Genomic DNA, 19768 nt, shown 5'->3' with positions numbered 1-19768 from the left:
CCTTGTGGTGACACGTAGCCATCCTCTTCTGCCTAGGCAGGATCTGTTATCTTTGCATAATTTCTGACAAATATTTATCTAACCAGTTATTGAAAAGTTCCAAGACCAGGGCTTCTCTATTTTTCAAAAAGTTCTCTCACTTGTGTAACCTGATTCCTTTCTGCTGGAAACAGCATTTTACACATGGTGGTTGTTATTCTGTGCCTCTTTCATTCTTTCTTTTCAGGCTTCACAGTCCCAATTCAATTAGCCTGTTATGTTTTTGAGATAATTTAAGTCACATTCTAACTCCCCTGTAGTCTGTTTCCAATTCATGCAAACATCTATGACTGCAGCCCGCTGCCCAAGTTGCTGAGAATATTGAGAAAGGAAACACTGCTTCTCACAAGCCTATTTCTTGCACAGATGTGCTCCCTTTTACAGTAGTGTGTTGTTACTCAGTTTGAGATCCACAGCCTCCTATCCTGCTTTTTTTAAAGGCCTGATCTCTCCTCTTCTTCCACTGCAGGTGCTTTTCAAGTTGATAGCTGTCACTGAAACATACCACTTTGGAATTCTCTCTACTTAACTTCATCCTCTGCCCTTCTGTATTTTTAGCTTTTGTCTGGGGTTTATGAGCAGATGTGAGCTTGTTGCACCATGCTTGAGTTACCCAAATATTGTGTAGAACACTATTAAATTGATTTTATTTCTGGAATTCACCTACGCTGAGGAGAGATACCACACCCTGGTTTGGGCTTAGTGCTGTACTACTCACATAAACTCTGTTCAGCTCAGTGGGCAGTCAGAGTTAGCTCCCCATTGTCTGCAAAGCACCAAGCAGATGTACCTGAGGCTCAGCCATCCAAGGGTTGGTTCCTGCAGAAATGTTACAAACTGCTTGTTGGTCAGGCCAGCTCCACCAGGCACTCTGGAGGTTGTGCTCTGGGGAAGCACAACCAGCAGCTGGAATTTCAGTCTGTTAAGAGTGGCTGCTGACACAGGAAGCAGCAGTGCCATGACATGCCATAATTCCCTTTGGAAGTCATCCAGTGCACCTCTAAGGGTGGCTTTTATTATGTGTGAATTCTGTTTTTCAGGCTGTGACATATTAGAGAAACTGATAGCATTTACTGATAGATGTTATACAGTGCCACATGCACCAAAACCCCCAACAAAAGACAAAGCTGGGCTCAGTCTTGCATCATTACATCAATACCAGTACATGAAACAGTCACAGAACCCAGTTACTTACCTTTCTGGATTTGACATAGAATTTTTTTCTTTTTTTTTTTTTTGCTCCACAGTGAGCTTGAATTCAGTGGACAAATTTTCCACAACTCAGATATTTTGTGTGAGCATAATGTCTTTCACCACTAAAAGACCTCCATTCTATGCAGTAATTACCAGCTCAAACACATAATAAATGATGATATGTTGCAGTGATGTTAAATAAAATCATCATACCAGCTACCTAACAGTAGTCAGGGTCAAGCTGCAAGAATTAAATATTTTCTATGCCAAACAAGCCCTGTTACTGTCTTGTAAAGAACAATAATTATGGCCAGTCATTAATTGCCATTTCCTAGTTGTGATATTTGGAGAATTTACATGTGATACAGGATGGCACATGATACCTGAAAATCAAAGTAGTTTCTAAGTTATTTATAAATATTTCTTATTTTTACCTGTGGATTGTAGAATATCTTCTGATTTATGTACATGTATCTAATCAAATGAGCTTCAAAGGCCCTTGATCTGTTGTTACCTTTGCATTATCTGGCAGTAGAGGACCTGTGCTCACTACATGATCTTTAGGGAGATAATGTATATTTTGTTGTCATTGAGGCCAGTGGTGAAACACCAAGAGGGGACTCAAGCACACTGAACTCTTAGACCTTTCAAAACCCCTTTCCTTCACCTTGTTCACCACTGCAGTCTGTAACAGTTAGGCTGTTCCAAAAAGAATTGAAAAGTACTAACAGGAAGAAGATGGTTTTTCTCATATGCATAAAATGCTTTTCCAGACATAAGTCCTGATGCAAAATATTCACTTCTGGATGCTTTGGAGACAGCCTTTGCTTCCAGCTTCTCAACAGCTTCTGTTTGTAACGAGTAATTTCTCTTTCCCTTGGCATGCACATGGAGTATGGACTTCTCAACTCACTGATAAATCCACTCCATTCAGTATTGGCTCTGGTGGCATGAGGACATCTCTGGCATCCAACATGCCACACACAAGCAAACAAAAAGTTTGAGAAACAGAAGAAAGTTTGAAAAACAAAGTGCAAGAGCAAAATACAAGTGTTACCAACCACTGGGACAGATTTTGAGATGGTATGGAGAGGCATATCTGTCCTTACTGATGCCTTGTGCAGTTTGTGTGCTACCAGGTGCTTGGTGACACTAAGTACAGAAAAGGACTGTACAGATAGCAGTAAAAGATGTACAACTACTGTCAAGTTTATTTAATATTAAAGGCAAAGGGAAAAAGAAATTGCTACAATGTTGATAATAAGCCCAATGTCTAAAGAAATCTGTGTATTTGGTTTCTCCCTTCTGCACCACGACCTCACTAGCTTCCCTTTTTGGCCTATGATTTTCTGTTTATTCATTACATCTATGGACAGACTTCTTCAATTACAGGATATTTCAAGTCCATGGTTAAAATATATTATCCTGGTTCCTAGCAGTGGGGAATCCATCATAGCATTCCAGAGTTCCAAATGACAACTAGTGCATTTCCTGAATAAGCTGTCCAAAGAAGCAATTTAGCAATAATAAATCCTGTAAGTGCTGAATTCATTGAAAATTATGCCATGACCACATGTGCCTGCCTGCTCTCGATACCAAAGGGTTGAACCAATATTTTTCTTCTGTTTCTTTCGATTTGCTTACTTCCCCTGGTATCATCCATCTCCTGTCATTGACTAAAATGTCTGCAACTGCTCTTTGAGGTGCCAAAATAGTTATTCCTTTTCTGTAGCAGCTTTCCCAGGTCCTGCCTAGTACCTGCTTTGAAGAGCACAGATGGCAACTCTGCACAAGGAGGGAAATTTCAACAGCAGGAGATTGGACTCTAACACTTGGCTTTTCAGCCTAGTAAGGTGGAATACGTGCTGAAATACACCTCTGTCAATAGGATAGAAGCCACAGCATCCAACATTTCTTAGGTCACGTGAAGCTGCTGATTCTTCAGAGCTCATTTCTGCCAGAATATTTCTGGATGCTTGTCCACTGTGGAAACAGAGTAGACTGAATTTATAAAATGTTCGCTGTGCTCGTAAGCGTAAATGACACACATTTTAGAGTAGACCAGGAATGTGCTTAAAGTCAGACTTCAGACACGATTCCTTAACCAAATCCTACAACAAAAGCTGTTTTTCTGGCTACAGCACATGTTGTGCTTGTTTAAAGGGGAAGGGAGGCAGGTTGAGGTGGGGCTGCTTGGTTCAGCAGAGCCCCGAGCTGAGGTAGAACCCAGCAGCTGCTCCTTGCTGCAGGATGTTTGGTTAACTGCAGGACCAGCAGGTCCAGTGGAAGAGGGATTGGGTAAGATAGTGAGAAGCAAGGGAACAGCAGACAGAGCAAATGTATACTGCTGATGAGACAAAATCTTTTGGAAGTCATGCCAAAAGAAACAACCCCTTCAGCTATTGAGAAAATTCCCCTTATATTTTGGGGGAGGAAAGTTTTTTTTCTTTGCTGACATGTGCAACTGGATTTTTTTATGCTCAGGTAAATGCTGTTCAGTGATGGAGAGCAAATATTTGAAACTAACTTCAAGCATCTCATGCAAATAATCTATTTCTTAAAATTTGTTAAAGAAATTCAACCTGTCCAATTCTGAATTAGAAATCCTTGATGTTTATACACACATTGAGACAGAGTAGAAGGGTAGAACTGTCAGCTGTAGTGTGTGCAACTGGTGTCAAAAGGCAGAGTTCATGAACGCAAATCCTGGAAAAATAATCTTCAGAAATTACATGTCAGCAAATTTCCCTGGTTGCACATAGTTTTTGAAACAACAGAAGGAAACCAAGCTGAAATAAAAAGTGCTTTGCCATGAAAAAAACCTTACAATGCAAGGAAAAGCAGTGATGTTCAGGCTGTGGATGGCAGCTCCAGAGCAGGCTGCAAATGGTCTGTGAATGGCAATAAAACACTGCAGTCAGGCCATGTGCCTTGTAGCTGAGCTGCTTTTGGGAAGAATTACCATAAAGCAATTACCACATCCTTCACAGGGGTAAAAATTATCTGGATTAGGCACCAGGGATGCATAATTCAGGGAGAATGGAAATTGCAATTCCTTTTGCTTGAAGAAAAGATTAAGTGAACTTTAACTGATGTGTTCAGGACACCCAACAGAAGGAGTTGTTTGAATTATCCTGAAAAGTCTGGGCTTTAGGGATATACAAAAGAGAATTTTAAACCATAGGCTACAAGATAAGTCAATTGAGGAAAGCCTTTTTTTTCCAAAGTCTGGTGAATGCATGGGACATTGCCAAGGGCTTCCAAAGAGGAACTGCTTCAGCTGCTTTCAGAAAGCAGCTGGATAGAGATTATTGTGGGTTCTGTGAAGGACCTAACAGGGCTTGGCAATAGAGGTGCTTCTGTGTCTTACCTTGTGCTTCTTGTTTCTACCCTGGGTGACCTGATAGAGATCCTGCTGAGAGGAGTGCAGAAAGAGGTTACAGTGTCTAGAAGTTAGCTTTATCAGGCTCATTTCTCTTGAAGGATTTTTTGCTAGTGGTTCTCTTTATCATTTGGTTTCAGTTGATTTTCAGGGCTCATAATAGTACCTGCACATGGTATCTGCAGTTTGGCTTCCAAGGTTTTGTCAGTGAGCACATCCTACCCCCACTTGGTCAGGCAGCTTCCCTTAAATCCAAGCATTCCCCTACAAGTGCTAAAATCTATTTATTTATTTCTTTCTTAAAACTGCTGTTGAGTAGGTGATTGGTGCCAGTACATTTTGGCTTTCAAATATTCAGGTAGATGAATTTTGGAGTCCTTTAAAGAATGGAGTGAAATATCAGCTGCAAGGTACAAATGTGGTGCATCTCTGCTCTTACTCACTTCCTCCATTGTTCATAGCAAATCACAGATTTTTCACTCAGATTATCAACTCTGGTTGATTACCAAGTAACTTTCTCAACAGACAGAAAATTAATAGAAAAATGTTATTGTGACAAGATAGTATTTTAAATGTGTTATATCATCTCCTTAAATGAATGTTGAATAAAGACATTTGAGAATGCTGAACTGTAAATGAAGTAGCACTGGATTGGAAAATTTTCAATTATCACAGAAGAACACATTAAAGTACAACCTGGCAGGTAACTGCTGCCATGGGAATGTTTGGAACCAGCTGTACATTCATTTCTCACTACCAGCTTTTTCAATGGATTGCTCTGTACTTGGGTTTGCATTCAGTGTACAATGTGTTTTCAATTACTCAACTACAGTCCAGTTTCTAACACAGAGCATATGCCCTGGCAAGATGTTTTTGTCTTTCTCAGGCATGTGTTAGTTGTGAGATCTGGTCTCTGATTCATTTTCTACAAAATGCTCCTGTCAAGAAGGTTTCTAAAATGCTGTTATTATGCTGGTGTTGTCACTGGAGACTTTTACACAAGTCCTTGTAAATGAAAGTCGATGGCTATTTTTTTAATAAGTTGTTGATTCCTTTTTTAAATCACTTCAGGATTTTTGCTTCACTTTTTTGTTTTCTAATACATTCAGTCTTATATTTGGAATCCATCACTGCTCCCCAGAGGACTGAAGGGATGCTGGAAGACATTGACTCAACAGATCTGCTTTGGACTGTATTCATTTTCTTACATAAGATGGAGAGAGAGTTTAAACCTCAATCCAGTTCTAGTAGCTGGTCTTCAAAACAAGCCAGTCCAAACCTGGGATTTTAAGAGACACATGATCTTACAGAAAGTCTGTCAGGAATGATGTAGGGAAAACATCACTTTTTGTCTAATATGTTGACAGAACAAGATGTTTTGCTCTCTGTACTTTCTTTTCACTGAATGCTACTAATTGTTTGAAATTCAAGATTCTATTTCTAAGTAAGTATTTTGGCTCTCTTGCCTGTGTGCATACCAGCCCTAGCATTTTCTCAGTCTCAGATACTTGACCTCTGTTTTGAATAGAGGGCTGGAAGAGCATTTAGTTAACCTGCCATGAATTTCTTTCTCCTCATACTTTCTGAAGTCCCTGTTGCTTTTAGCCTGTCACTGGCTTCATTTCTAGTCATCTTGGCTATTGTTTTGCTTTCCATGGATGTCCAATTCCAGGTATGCCAAGTTTCTTTTGCATCTTTTTATCAGCCTTCTTAGTGTTTTTGCCATAAATTTTCTTAACTACTTTTGAGGATAGCAAAGAATAAGAAGCTTTCTGTTTAATAACCAACTTCTGTCCTCTCTCTGGAGGGTGCCATAGGCTTGCCCAAATGTGCTAGGGAGTACAAGAACACATTCACAGTCCCTGCTTCCTAGTCATTCCTGCTCCTGCAGCCCAGAGCAACCAAACTGGGAGGACAGTACTTCTGAATTGAAAAGAGAACTTGACCAGAGCTGAATATTAAATGATTCACTGCTGGGGCAAGGCACAGCTCTCCATCTTTCTGATCAGCATCTTCTGTTCTGTAAACAGCATGGCATTGGGTGGGAGATCAGGAGTGTCTCTGTGGGAAGAGAACAGCTCTGAGTTTCACTTTGGCTCTAATTATGTCTTCTGTTCTTTCTGGAACAGGGGAATCAAAGTGATTCATCTTTAGCATTTTGAAACTCTACCTCCACACCTTTTACCTTGATAAGCAAGAGTACAGGGTAATTCTTTGTCTCACAGATTTCTGCCTGCTCCTGAGGCCTGCTGTTGGCTCTGACTGGGAGCTCTCACTCTCAGAATCCATCACAAAAGTCCCTCACTGCTGCCAGTGACGTCGGGGCCGTTGCCTCAGCGCCAGTATCGCCAGAACCCATCTTTGGCTGCTGCCAAGGCAAGAGACATCTCAGTTCTGACATATAATACACAAGTTCCCACACGTAATATATCAGTCCAGTGGCCATAGAGCTGCCTGCTTATCTCCTTAGTTCCTTCCATAAGTGATTTGTGCCAGTATTGTCAGCCTCGAAAATAGCTTTATCGCTGGCTCTTTGCCATATGTCCAACCTGTGGGATTTCCAGCATAGCTAGCAGTCCAAGAGAACAAGTAATCATAAAATCTCTACTTACTTTGCACCTGTTTTGTTAAAGGACTTGAGTCTGAGCTGTATCCAGATTATACAGACAAAGCCTGCATTTTTCATTTTTTAAGCAATGCCTTTTTTTTTTAAATTGTGCGTCAATGCCAGTGTAGCGCTCCTAATGCTGGTTCCTTCTTGCACACATAAAGATGTCAATGCCATTGTGTGAACTGACATCACTTCCTTTTTTTTCCCTTTTTTAAGTGACACAGACGTCATACAATTGTGTGTTATGTCGCTACTGGGAGCTTCCACATTTCTGCCATGTTCCAAGAGCAGTTGTGCAATGTACTCTGGGCACTTCGTGCTTCTTCTTCAGGCTCATTGGGTCATATTTGCTCAATTAGAACCTTGTGCTATAATTTCTTTTTCTTTTAGCTTTCATAACAAAGTAGGTATTGTAAGCACTGGGAATAAGGTTTCTTAAAAGTGCTTCCTCTCCTGCTTCCCATCCCATGTGGTCGTACTTGTTCTATCCAGTGGAAATTTGTGAGAGAGCCTCCAGAGAGAATGATTTCATTTCTGAATGCCTGAAAGGCTCTGATCCTCTGACTTCAAAGGCATTTGGGGCTACTATTCTTGAAGGGAAAATTCTGACAACACCTGATCCAATATAAGTTGTTTTGACTGCATTTTACTTTGTTCCACTGAATTTATTCCCTTTGAAATTTGTGGTCAGCCCGAAGCACTGTCAGAGCAATTCTCACCTTTATTTGTGTGTTTGTAAAGCTTTTAGCAGAGCAGGGTTGGGCTGAGGGGCAGATGTGGGTTGGCAGGGTGCTGTTGTGCTGAGATGGATGCAGTTTCCCAGCTGTTTGCAGCGGTGCTGGGGTGCAGGTCCCTGTGAGCCGGGGTACCCGAGCAGCCCTCGCTGTCCCTCGGGGCTCTGACTGCCCTGGAGAGCTGCTGACCATGGGCTGGTGTAGGCATCATGCAAGCAAGAGTCTGCTTTCTTTTTATACAGGGGTCAGCTGGCTTACCTGGAGAAGCTGGGCCATCAGGAAACCTGGGTGAAAAGGTATCTTAAAAACCTTTGGGGTGATAAAGTACTGGTGAGAGATCATTTACTGACCACTGTCAGAGCTAACATTCCTGTAGCTATTTCAGAGCATGGGGATTTACAAACTTGTAATCCAAATGTTTTTATTTGAGGGATATATCTGATATCCTTGATTTTACTTCACAGTTAATTTGGACTTGACAGATTTGATACCTATCTTATGTCGCTTTACTACACTGCTATTGTTTCAGAGAAACTGGCATGAATTACACTTGTTTTATTCAGTACTCACTGGTTTTACACTACTACATAATGAAGACAAAAGTAGAAAGGAAAACTTGGTTGTATACATTAACTGAATAAAAAAGACAAGGCTGAGTTTTGTCTGCTGTGCAGTAACAGTTGTGTTTGTGAAAGCAAAGTCTGGCAGACTCAGTGTGACTAAACAGTATAAATAGCTTAAGTGTATTTGACATGGTTTTATTTAGGTGAAATATTTTAAAACTGAAAAACAGGAAGCTATTACTGGACTGCATGTCAGCTTCAATTATGATAAAAGCATAATTGTTTGTCAGAATGATGCTGCACCATTTTGATTTCTTTCCTGCAGGGCTGAATTATTTCACCTAGACTGGTGTCTGCTATTTAGATATTGTGTTGAGAAAGTCTGAATCTACTATTAAAAATTCCATTAAAAGCTGATTATAATTTATATAATCTGTGAAAGGAAGTACATCAGTGGAAAGCCCTGCTTTAGATTTAGACAAATCTCACATGGTTTTAGTGATAATATCTTAGAGTTTCATGTCAAAGGATTCTTGCTCTTCATAATTACACTTGGCCCAAAAAGATTACCTTGTTATACTGCTGCTAGTGTAGCTAGGAGAGGAAATGCAGTAAAAGACTGATTAATTTATCATCAGCAAATGGAAGGAAGCTTCTTCATGGTGCAGTAATTGTCACTGCTATCCTGTTTCTGTAGAATTTATTGTCTTCCTCTCCTGTGGATTAAATAGTGCAAGGTAACACATGCTATGTGGATTTAAATGACAAATGCATTTCCAGCATAATTACTGTATGCAATATAAATTGTATTGTTATTACTATGTCATGTGCACTATTTGTAATAACAGTGTAATATTCTGAGGATAATCTACAGCTAAGTCTGATATTTGGGCTGGATGTGACATGAATGAAAGGTGAAAAGGTATGGAAGACCAGAAAAACACCCTTCCTGCTTCCCCTGCTGAAGTTGCTTCAGCAGCCCTTGAAGGGCTGGCCTTCCTTTTAGACCTGTGCTTTCCTAACACATACTGAAGAAAAGAGGAAGAGAGAAAAAAAATTGTCTTTCTTCTTTGTTTGGTGTCCTGAATTTTATAGATTAAGGGATATACTATAAATATGATGCATGCAACAGAGAGAAAACATCTTCTAACAGCAGTTCTCAGAGACTGATGTAGCCAAACCTCTTCTTCTTCCTCCTAGGTTCTTCCTCCTAGGAAAAGGAGGAGAGAGAAATTCAGTTTTGTCATTTTTTGAAAAGATGGATAGGCTTGTAGGAGGAAAGAATGCAGGAATTAAAAAAAAAAAGAAAAGGTAAAGAAGGTGTCAGCACTGTTTCTGAAGGGCAGTCTCTCAGCCAACAGTGTGATGCACTGGCAGGTGTGCTCAGTGGACATTGGAGAAAGAATATTCAATGTTCTTTTCTTTTTCTTCTCTTTCTTTGCTGTTAAAGGGTGAGCGAGGCAGTCCAGGACCTGTAGGTCCTCCTGGAGAAAAAGGTGTCGTGGTAAGTTACAAATAATGCAAAATCCTCAATTACGTTACTTAGAAAGGCTTTACTTTGGTCTCCAAAACAGTAATAAGTTCTCCTCTCTAGCTGTGCAGGCCTTATGGGAGAGCAGTATTTATGATGCATAGTTCCTACAAAGTTTCATTTTATGGCTTTATCCCCTTTGAGGCAGTGATATTGCAAAGTGATCTGCTGAATGAAACAGCAGAGCAACTGCATTTTTGGAAAATGCAGGGAGAATTAAAAGGAGGGAAAGTAAAATAACCCCTTCCTGTGTAAACCAGGGTAGCCCAGGTTATTCTAGTAGATTAGTAAATATCACCACCTCTAATTCCAGTGCCCAGCCCTTCCCAAGCAGCTCCTGGGTGCTGCTCCTGTGGAGGACTGGCTTGCTGCCAGGAGCCCTTGTCCTGAGGCAGGACACAGCACCCCATGGGAGCTGCTGGGGTGCACAGGGACAGAGCTGTGCCCATGGCCAGGCTCTTGCTGAAGTGCTCTAGGAAATGTGCTGCAGGCTTGGCTATAACAGCAATTTAGATAAAACTGTTCTGTCTTTTCTATGTCTATTTTAATTCTAGGGCTATGCAGGACCTCCAGGAGGCCCTGGACCTGTGGGGCCAGAAGGATTACCTGTAGGTATAGGATGCTGCTTTGGTTTGACATAAAATGAGCTATTTTCAAATTGTCTTTTTGCTTTGGTGAAGCTGAGAATGGTTTCTAGTTTGTACTGCAATCTATAAAACTGTCATGAAAATGTACCCATCCAGACAGAATCTGTTCACTTGCTCTTTGCCAGGATGATCTATGAGAGAGGGAAAAATAATTATGTGATTTACTCATCCATTTAAAAATCACTCCATTGAGACAAGTAGGGAAATGGAATTTTGCAAGGATAGTTAATAATTGCATCATATTTTTAAATTCACTGGTGCCTAATACAGTATGAATAGATTCATTATGTGTTTAGTTTCATTGTTAATAAAAAATAAATTATATTCTAAACTGCTGTGTATAATTGATATAATTTGTCTACCATGGGTCTCCAATACAGATAAAAAATGAACCTTTTTTCAAAAAATATTCATGCTTTTTAATTTTTAATGTTGCTGAAATACAAGTATCTTCTAAAAATTTTGGGATGTTAGAAATAATCTATCCAACAGTCACATCAGCATTTTGTAAAATAATGTTACAAACATTTGTAACATTTATTGATAATTCTGTTAATTAGATTTTTCTACATAAATTGTACAAACAGAATTAATTGAATTTGAACCGTGAGTGAAAGTGCTTGATTTGCTTTGCTTGCGTTTGTTGTTGCTCAAGGTGCATAACCTTGTAATTTTCAGGAAGCTGTGTTTAGAAGACAATGAATAATAAGTTTGTTTGACATGTAGGGACCTTCAGGGGCACGAGGACCATCAGGGCCACAGGGACCTAAGGGAAGAAGAGTAAGTACCAAAGCTCCTTGTGTTACTTAGAGCAGAGAGCAGGGTGTTGCAAAGGTGAATCTGGAATATAACCCATTTACAGCTGCTCCCTTTGTGCTCTGGACTGAACTCCTTTGTCCTGAAATCAGGTAGATTATTCTTGTATTTCCATGGAGGAAACAATATGAATCTTCATTTCTCCTCACAGTGGACTTTGCCATTGGTTTCAGGTGAGAGCAAAACTAGAACCAAGATGACCACTTGACTCTTTTCTGTACACATAAACATGCAAAAGTTGTCATTTATAATTACCACTGGACTATTTCAATGTTTTAAGGACAATTTTCTTTACCTGCATTTAGTTCTTTGGGAATGCAATCAAAGTCTCCCAAACACAGTTTTGAGGGAGGCAGAAGTGTAATCAGAAGACAGTGTGTGCTAAACTTTGCACCTGCCCTTGTTAGATTGTCATTTCCTTTTCACTTTTATCAGGGAAATGGAAACCATTTTCTCACTGTGTACAGAACACTGATGCCAAGCTCACATTAATGAAGTGTCTCTCACCTCACCTACCAGTTTGACACCATGTCCATGATCCCTAAGAGACTTGTACAGCTCATGCCAGGGGCTGGACCAGTTGTCTTCACAGCTCCATTTATTCCTGATAAATATGTCTCCATGATTTTGGCAGCACCTCATGGAGTACAGTGCTTATAATTAAAGATCACTCAAAATAAATCCCAAATATCTCAGGCTCAGTGAAAGTCCAGTTTTGGAATTGTGGTTTATGCCTTTGCCTCTACCCAGCATGACTGGGAAAGCCTTGTGAAAGAGGGTCTCAGAACAGACCTCTGAGAACAAACTCCCACTGAAGCCACTGAGAATTTTAGCTGGTCTCAAGATCAAAATATCAGACCAAAAGTGGAATCTCACATTAGGAAAATATCTGAGGCTCCCTGAAACCTGGGGTTTGTCATCTCTGGATTCAGACAGAGAAGTGTCAGAGCCCAGAGCTCTGTGTGGAAGGCCTCAGAAAGTGCATACCACAGTCAGATACAGAAGTTAAATGGAAGCATATGGAAATTTCCCTTCATTGTGTGTGGAAACAAGAATGTATCCTGTCTTCACAGCTGCAGTCTGTGAGAAGTCTTAGAAACACTGACCCTCCACTTGTGCACTGTCACAGAATAGAATTCCTTCACTTCATAAATTCTGGGCCTTTCAGCAATGGTTTTGCATCCAAGATTACCCAGCAGCTCACTTCTGTCTGAGAGCATCCAGCTGCTGACTCTGCAGTACCCCAGCAGCTCTGGCCAGCTAAGGCAGGCTGAACAGAAGCCTGTGGAGGATCTCAGCCCTGGGGGATTTCAGGGAATATGCCACTGAGCACAGCACCAGCACAGAGCTTCCTCAGCTCATGCTTGGGGCTTGATGCCCTTGGCTAGAATCATGTGGAAGGTTTATGACACTTTATTTTTTTAGTGTTAATCTCATGAAAACACAGCACCATTTTGTAGATTCTTCAATGGCAGAATGCCACTGAGGGTGAGAGTATCAATATGTAGGAGAAAGAATTTCTTTCCATGACCAGAAGGAAGAAATGCATTAGTCTGAAGCCTGGCTTCTGTTGTCTTTGCTAATGTGTGACATAAACCACAGCATCAGAGACTGCTTTCAGCTCATGCCATAGTCTTGGACTAACACAGCTGTAGCTCCTAGTTTGAGAAGAAGAGATTCTGTAACATTAGATTCATTTCATAAGTGAGACCTAAGCAAAATTCCCAACAGGTGCTGAAATTCTTGGCATTTAGTATTCTTCAGATTGGCATTTGGTGTTTAAAAGCTCAAAAGAAGTAATTTTTCTGCTCTTACTTTCCTGGAATGCAGATCATGAAATTTGGACTTGAAAATGCAGATAAATGGCACAGTGAAATGCTGTAAATTTAGGGTCAGGCAGCAGCAACTCATGTCTCTAGCAGCCAGTAGGGTTGTCCCTGGTTCAGTGGTATCTGTACTGCATGAAGGACCTCAGCTGCCTGAGGACATCTGTGCTTTGTTTTAAAGAGTGATATCTTCCATATTTCTCACAGGGAATATGGAACTCAGCAAATTGTGTGCACTTGTGAAACAAGTGTCCCGTGTCCAGGGTGCTGCATTGATAGCTGAATGTTTATCTCTCTTAATTGTTTGAAGGAGGTGAGAATAAATTGATGTAGTTTTCTAACATTCTTCCATGTCAGCCACCAAAAAAAGAGAAGCAGCTATATATTGTTGTTAGTGTTATTTGTGCTTTCTGGTATTGGGGAGACAGGACGAGAAAGAATAAAAATAGTTAAATTGGGCTTTTTACCTTCTTAGATGAACTTTTTCTCAGATGACCATCCTAGAGTTTTCATTGTAAAATGTTCCATTTTAGAAACAGAGCTGAACCCATGCCAAGGTAAAAAGCAGTAGCAATCATTTGGCAGCCTCACTCCCCAGCTCTCTTGCAACCTAATTTAAATAACAGCAGGCGAATCAAGTATATCTCTCATTCTGTGCTAGCACTAGTAAGAAATTGTACAATCCAGTTCATCTCTGCCAATAAGGAGTCACACCACACTATTTATAGGAATGTTTTTGTGTGCTTTTGTCAGGATATTAAATTGCCTTTCCCTTGGATTCCTGCCCTTTGTTCTGTGCCTGGCTAAAGGAAGGCATGGCCCAGAGGATCATGTTGCTTTCTGTTACTTTGCTTTCAATTCCAAGTTATATAGTGAAGGTTGGTGTTTTAAATGGTAGGCTTTTTTGCTTAACTATTAGTGATCAGATCAGTTGTCATGGGCTGCCATGAACTCCAAGGTGAACTCAAGGTGAACTCCACTGGAATGGAGATCTGTGTGAGTGCCAGAAAGGTTTTGGTGTGTTATGTGCATAACACAGACTCAGAATCTTGTGCTGTCTTCTGACAGGCCTGTTTCTCAAACTGCAAGCTATGATCCTCTTTGTGATTAAAATTATGTCAGAAGTGTTGAAAGAATTTATCTGGTAATTGTGAATGATAGAAGGGAAAACCTAGAAAGACAACTCCTAAACACACCAATCTGTAAAATGGAAACCTGTCCTTTTTCTTCCTTGAATATTTAATCTTGAGAGTCTATCTTCTGGTCAGCCCTGTGGAGAACAAATAAGGAGACATGACAGGTCACACATCTAAAAAGTCTGAGAAAATCTAAAACTATCCTGCAGTTGCTAACTTTATGCTCTCCATTTCCCCCTTCCTTCTGTTGCCATAGGAGGTTTCTCCACGGGTCTTCCTTGAGCTTCTGTCCCTTCACCCCCACAGCTGAATGACCTGTCCTCACTCCATCTCAGTTTCTTCTTGTCCCTTCTCCTCCTGCTCTTGAGACATTTCAGGTCATGGAACAGTAAACCTGGCAAATCTGCCTTGAATTTTCATCAGAACTGATATCTGTGCTACACATAGCAGTGACAGAAAAAAGTGAAGAGCAGTAATCTGAAATTATTTGATCAAGACATTTCACTTTCTCTTGAATTATGCTATAAAGTAATTCAACAATTGAGTTACCCAGTTGCATAATCTGAACATGAGTCCCAATAAAGATGTTTTTATAAAAGCCTCCTTCACCTTTGAAGGCACCACTGGTCTTTTGTTTCTAATCTCTGAGGGCACTGAAGTCACAGATTTTTTTTCCATAGACTTCAGTATTGTTTGGTTTGGGACCTTTCACATTGAGTGCCATGTGGCACCTCAGTGTTGTTTTCTGTAGCCTCTTTTCCTCTCTAGCCCAAAGAAATGCCTGTAACTGCTCAGTGCTGGCTCACAGCAGAGCAGCCCAAGGATTGCCCCACAAGAGCTGTGTCCCACACTGCAGAGGTTTCATACAGCTCTCCCTGCCTGCCCTTTTTCCTTTTCCTACTCTTTCTGTGTTCCTCTGTGCTGGCCTGAAGTAGCAGTGCTGAAATGATGACAGATGAATTCTCATGGGATATTTCTGGCTTTGCCAGGGGTTGTGGTTCTATATCAGCTCACAGGAAAGGCTTGTTCCTGAGAGGTTTTCATTTCAGGAGAAAAGCCTCAGTGATTCTGGATACAGACTGTTCCTGAGTTACCAGTCAGCCATTTTCCCTTTTGCTCCAGAGAAAAGTGTTCCAAGAGAGGTTTTGGTATTGATCAGTGAGTCTGAGGCAGAGACAACAAAATCTGGTGTGTTTTTTCGCAAAATATTCAAGAGACATATGGAAGTCACAGGTATTTTTTGGAGAGAAAGTAAACTAAATTAACTCAGATGTGCTTCCAACAAAGTCATTTTACAAGCCCCTATTATTATCATTTAGAACAGTCTGATGATTGAAAATCAGTCACAATTGGATGCCCTTCACTATAAACCATGACCCAGGATGTCAGGTTCTCTACAACTCAGAAATTCACCATGGAAATGGAGATTGTTTTCCTCTAGGCCCTGCCATAGTAGTGTACTAAACTCCTTCTGATGCCAGCCCAGCCCAAATGCCACCATGAAAGTTGTTATGTCTCATCTTCCCAGTGCACACTGCTGTAAAGAGCCTGTCTTGATGCTTATCTAGCTCTTCCTTTGAAGTGGTCATTAGTTTTAAGTTGTTATTAACTGGTTTTAATTAAATGTTCCATACCTAAACAGTCATGGTTTTTAGAATTATGGAAATAACTTCCTAACTCATCATGGATAAAATATTATTTTCCATTTTGCTCATGACATATTTAAGGATTTTTCATTTGCTTGAAAGCTAATGGATTTAAATTCCCAATCTTAAATAACAAAATCTGAATGTTTTGGCAATAGGTATTTGCTGTATTATGCTACAATAATATAACAGGCTATCTTTGTTCATCTATTGCTTATAAAGATTAATGTACAAAAACATTTTAGTCTAACAATAGACCACAATATTTCACAATTATAAATTGCTTCTAATCTTGCCTCCAACTGGTTTACTAGTGGAAGAATTTTATCTGCTCTTTTTAGTCTTACTAGCAAGATTAATTTTTGCATATACATCTTATAATGTGCTCAAAAGCAAGTACTCTGTATATCCACTGATCATCTAAATCCCTCTAAGTTCATGTCTGCTGCTTGAGCACAAAGTGGATGAAAAAAAGAGCAGAAACTCTCAGCCTGCCATCTGGCTCCAGCAGAGACACTCAATGTTTTGTTTACACACTTTTTAAAAAAATCTTTCTTCTTAAGTTCATAATTCAACAAACCAGAAACTTATTTTATTCTTCGAATCTTTATTTCACACTTGAAACACAATGAAAATTGTTTTTCCTGCTAACAAAATGTTTCCCCTCTCCTTAAGCTTATGTAACATCTCCTTAATGACGAGCAAAAATTATGCATAATTAGTCTTCCAAACCACTTGTTCAATATTCAGGGGCCAAGAGGTCTCGATGGTCCTCCAGGAGAACTGGGAGCAGAAGGTGTTAAGGTGAGTGTTTGCATTGCTCAGTACTATAGAAAACACTGAGGTAGACCATAACAGATGAAAATAAACAAACAAAAAACCCCTCCAGCCCATCATAGCAGAAATCAGTGATTTCCCTTTAACCCCAGAGATTTGCAAATTTCTGGCTTTTCCAGGCGCTTTGAGGCATTTTCTGTAGTTACTCAGCATTTAAACTCACAGTAACTGCATGCAGCTTATTAGGCAAATGCATGTAGAATTTACACATGGTTTGTTATTTATCAGGGAGAAAGAGGTGATCCAGGAAAGAAGGGAGTTCCTGGGCTCATTGTAAGTATTGGAGCCAGTGCTTGTTGTAAGCTTTAACACAGTAACTCTGATTTCTGAGCTGTGTTTGGAAATTACTTGAAGCCAGCATTGTCTTTTGATTTTTCTCTTTAACCAGGGTAAAGCTGGAAATCCAGGAGAAAGAGGAGATCAGGGTGCACTTGTGAGTATGAAATTCACTAGTACTTCTACCCAAAAAAATCCAGAAAATCTCACACTTTGTTTGACACTTGGGTATGAGGAAGTTTATCTGTTTCAGAGCAGCTGGAAAACTTTGCAGTCTGCATTTATTCATACAAAGAACCAGGGACAGAAGTGCAATTTGAAGGGTGAAAGTCTTTGTAACATAGAGCAATAATTCTGTGGTAGAATTTGGGGTAGGTATGTATTGTCAATGTAGGGATAGATGTAGAAATGTGTTAAATGAATATCATGTATAGGAGAAAATTCCTTCTTTTAGTGCTTTTTGAATGGAAATCTAATGTGTTCTATTTGAGGCTTTTTTTCCAAAGCAGGTTATCAGTCAGGCCAAATTGTACTGGATTTTCAACAAAGAGAGAAGCAAAAAATCAAACATAAAGCAGGAATGATGGTGATTTTGTTCTGCAGTGGAAACTCAAAATGTTGTTGTCACCATACCTCTCTTGCCTTTTCTGCTCAGATTAAGGAGCTCGTTGCCTCTCTTGACATGAGGGGTTTTCATTTCCTCTTCATTCACTAGAACTTTTAGATGTAATTTCACAGAAATGAATGAAGCAAAACCTCATGAGGCTGAAATGATGTGTAATAGCACATTAATTGCAAAGTACAGGATACAGATCTATTACTCCCACAGCTACAGCTTCTAGAAGACAGTGTGAGATAGAAATGCTATGAGAAAGGTTGAGCAGAGAGAAAAGTGTGCTGTGAACCTTCCTGATTACCTAAAATACAGCCCCTAGGGCACTTTGGACATCCAAGCAGCCCAGTGGATCTTAGGAGAATTACAATGAACTGGTAAATGGTGGTTCACCTAAGATTCATTTGTATGTAAAAGAAATTGAGGAAGGACTTATTCAGGACTCCCTCACCTGCCACAGAAGCCAGTGATCTGTCAGTGCATGTCAACCAGAGAAAAAGGCCACACATGCTTCATGGCTGTTACTGTGTTAGTTACTGTATGAGCAAAAACAAGAGAGGAAGTGGCTGTGCTCAGAGTATGGAGAACCTCTTTCCAGTGACTTCTTTTTTTTAAATTTTAATTTCCAGGGTTTGCTTGGGCCTCCAGGAGCCACAGGAGACAGAGGACCAATGGGAGAGCCAGTAAGTTGGTCCTTATGCCTGTTCAAAGTTTTTTCCATGTATTGTACAAGCTCCCTGACAACTCAAGCTCCACGTACTGAGATCCTGTGCTGCCAGCTGTGGTTAGGTAGGAATTGTGGGGTGATTGCTCCCAAACTGCAGAACTGGAGTTTGCCTCCTTTGCTTAGTGAAACTTTTGATAAGGAGTCCTGTTGATATGTTGGGAAGCTGTATAGTAAGGGGGGCACAACATAAGAGAGAATAACAGAGCACAGACCACGACATAATGTGGCTTTGCACCATGTTGAGGTAGAAATCTGTGCTATGTATGAGGTAAATGTATGTGGCAATACTTTAGTGGTGTTTTTTTAGGCAAATATTAGGATTGTTGTTCAGGAACACAGGGACCACATCTATTTGGCAGGTTGAATTTTGTTCAAGAGAGCCTGCTGTAACAAACCTCAGACATTCCTCTGCTGGATGGATTCTTGTTACTGTGTCAAAGCCACGCTCATTTTCATCTGGCTAATATTGTTACAGAAGATCAGGCAGAACCTGCAGCAAATAAATGCACTGAACAGCAGGATATAGCTGGGACAGGAATGGTATTGCAGCACCATCTCTGGGGGTGAATCAGATTAGGTAAATACAGTCAGAGAACATATGCTGTCTAAGTAGGATTTGGGAGAAGGCTCCCATTTTCTGGTGCAGAAATCTAATAGAGCAGTCAAAAATTATGTGTTCACATTCCTCCTGGAAAGTAATTTTGCACAGTAAATTGCAAGTAGTTAATTTAAATCTTGAAAGTGAAGTGTTGATAATATTATTTTATAATATTTTATTATATTGTTTCTACTGATCCATGCTTACAGAAAGTAATTGCACATTTTGAGGGCTAGAAAAACACTAGCAAATTTTCTTTAGGATAGAACTGCATATTTAACTTGAACTCCCAACCTTAAGGAATGGCAACATATTTCACAGAAAATGTGTTTTTCCAATAGTTATCACTGGATTCCTATTACTACATCTCTTTAATTTATTAAATCTTATCTACATGTTGCAACATCTGAGAGCCTTACAATGAAAGGTTTATATGTCCAATTCCTGCCATTTTCTGGCCAAAAATGAATTTTTGTATCAATAGCGTGCCTGTCTGCCTTACCTAATCTAAGTGATCTACATTTCTCTGTGCTCACCATCATAGAAACTACACATTCACTGTCAGAAGAAACACTTATCCTATGAGCAGAGT

General features: G+C 40.0%; 1 protein-coding gene across 1 annotated transcript in view; it reads left to right on the top strand.

Annotated features, from left to right (window-relative positions):
• The window catches only part of COL24A1 (collagen type XXIV alpha 1 chain), a gene marked incomplete at its 3' end in the record, with an annotated part of 117400 nt that overhangs the window by 66087 nt on the left and 31545 nt on the right, over positions 1–19768 (top strand). The window contains exons 25-32 of the mRNA XM_084211809.1: positions 8203–8256; positions 9974–10027; positions 10609–10662; positions 11428–11481; positions 16876–16929; positions 17191–17235; positions 17351–17395; positions 18481–18534. Of these exons, the coding sequence (XP_084067935.1) occupies positions 8203–8256; positions 9974–10027; positions 10609–10662; positions 11428–11481; positions 16876–16929; positions 17191–17235; positions 17351–17395; positions 18481–18534 (414 nt within the window). The remainder of the gene's footprint in view (positions 1–8202; positions 8257–9973; positions 10028–10608; positions 10663–11427; positions 11482–16875; positions 16930–17190; positions 17236–17350; positions 17396–18480; positions 18535–19768) is intronic.

This window comes from Fringilla coelebs, assembly GCF_963513975.1.
Source record: "Fringilla coelebs genome assembly, chromosome: 9".
Taxonomy (NCBI): Eukaryota; Metazoa; Chordata; class Aves; order Passeriformes; family Fringillidae; genus Fringilla; species Fringilla coelebs.
This window is presented reverse-complemented; position numbering and strand designations above follow the sequence as displayed.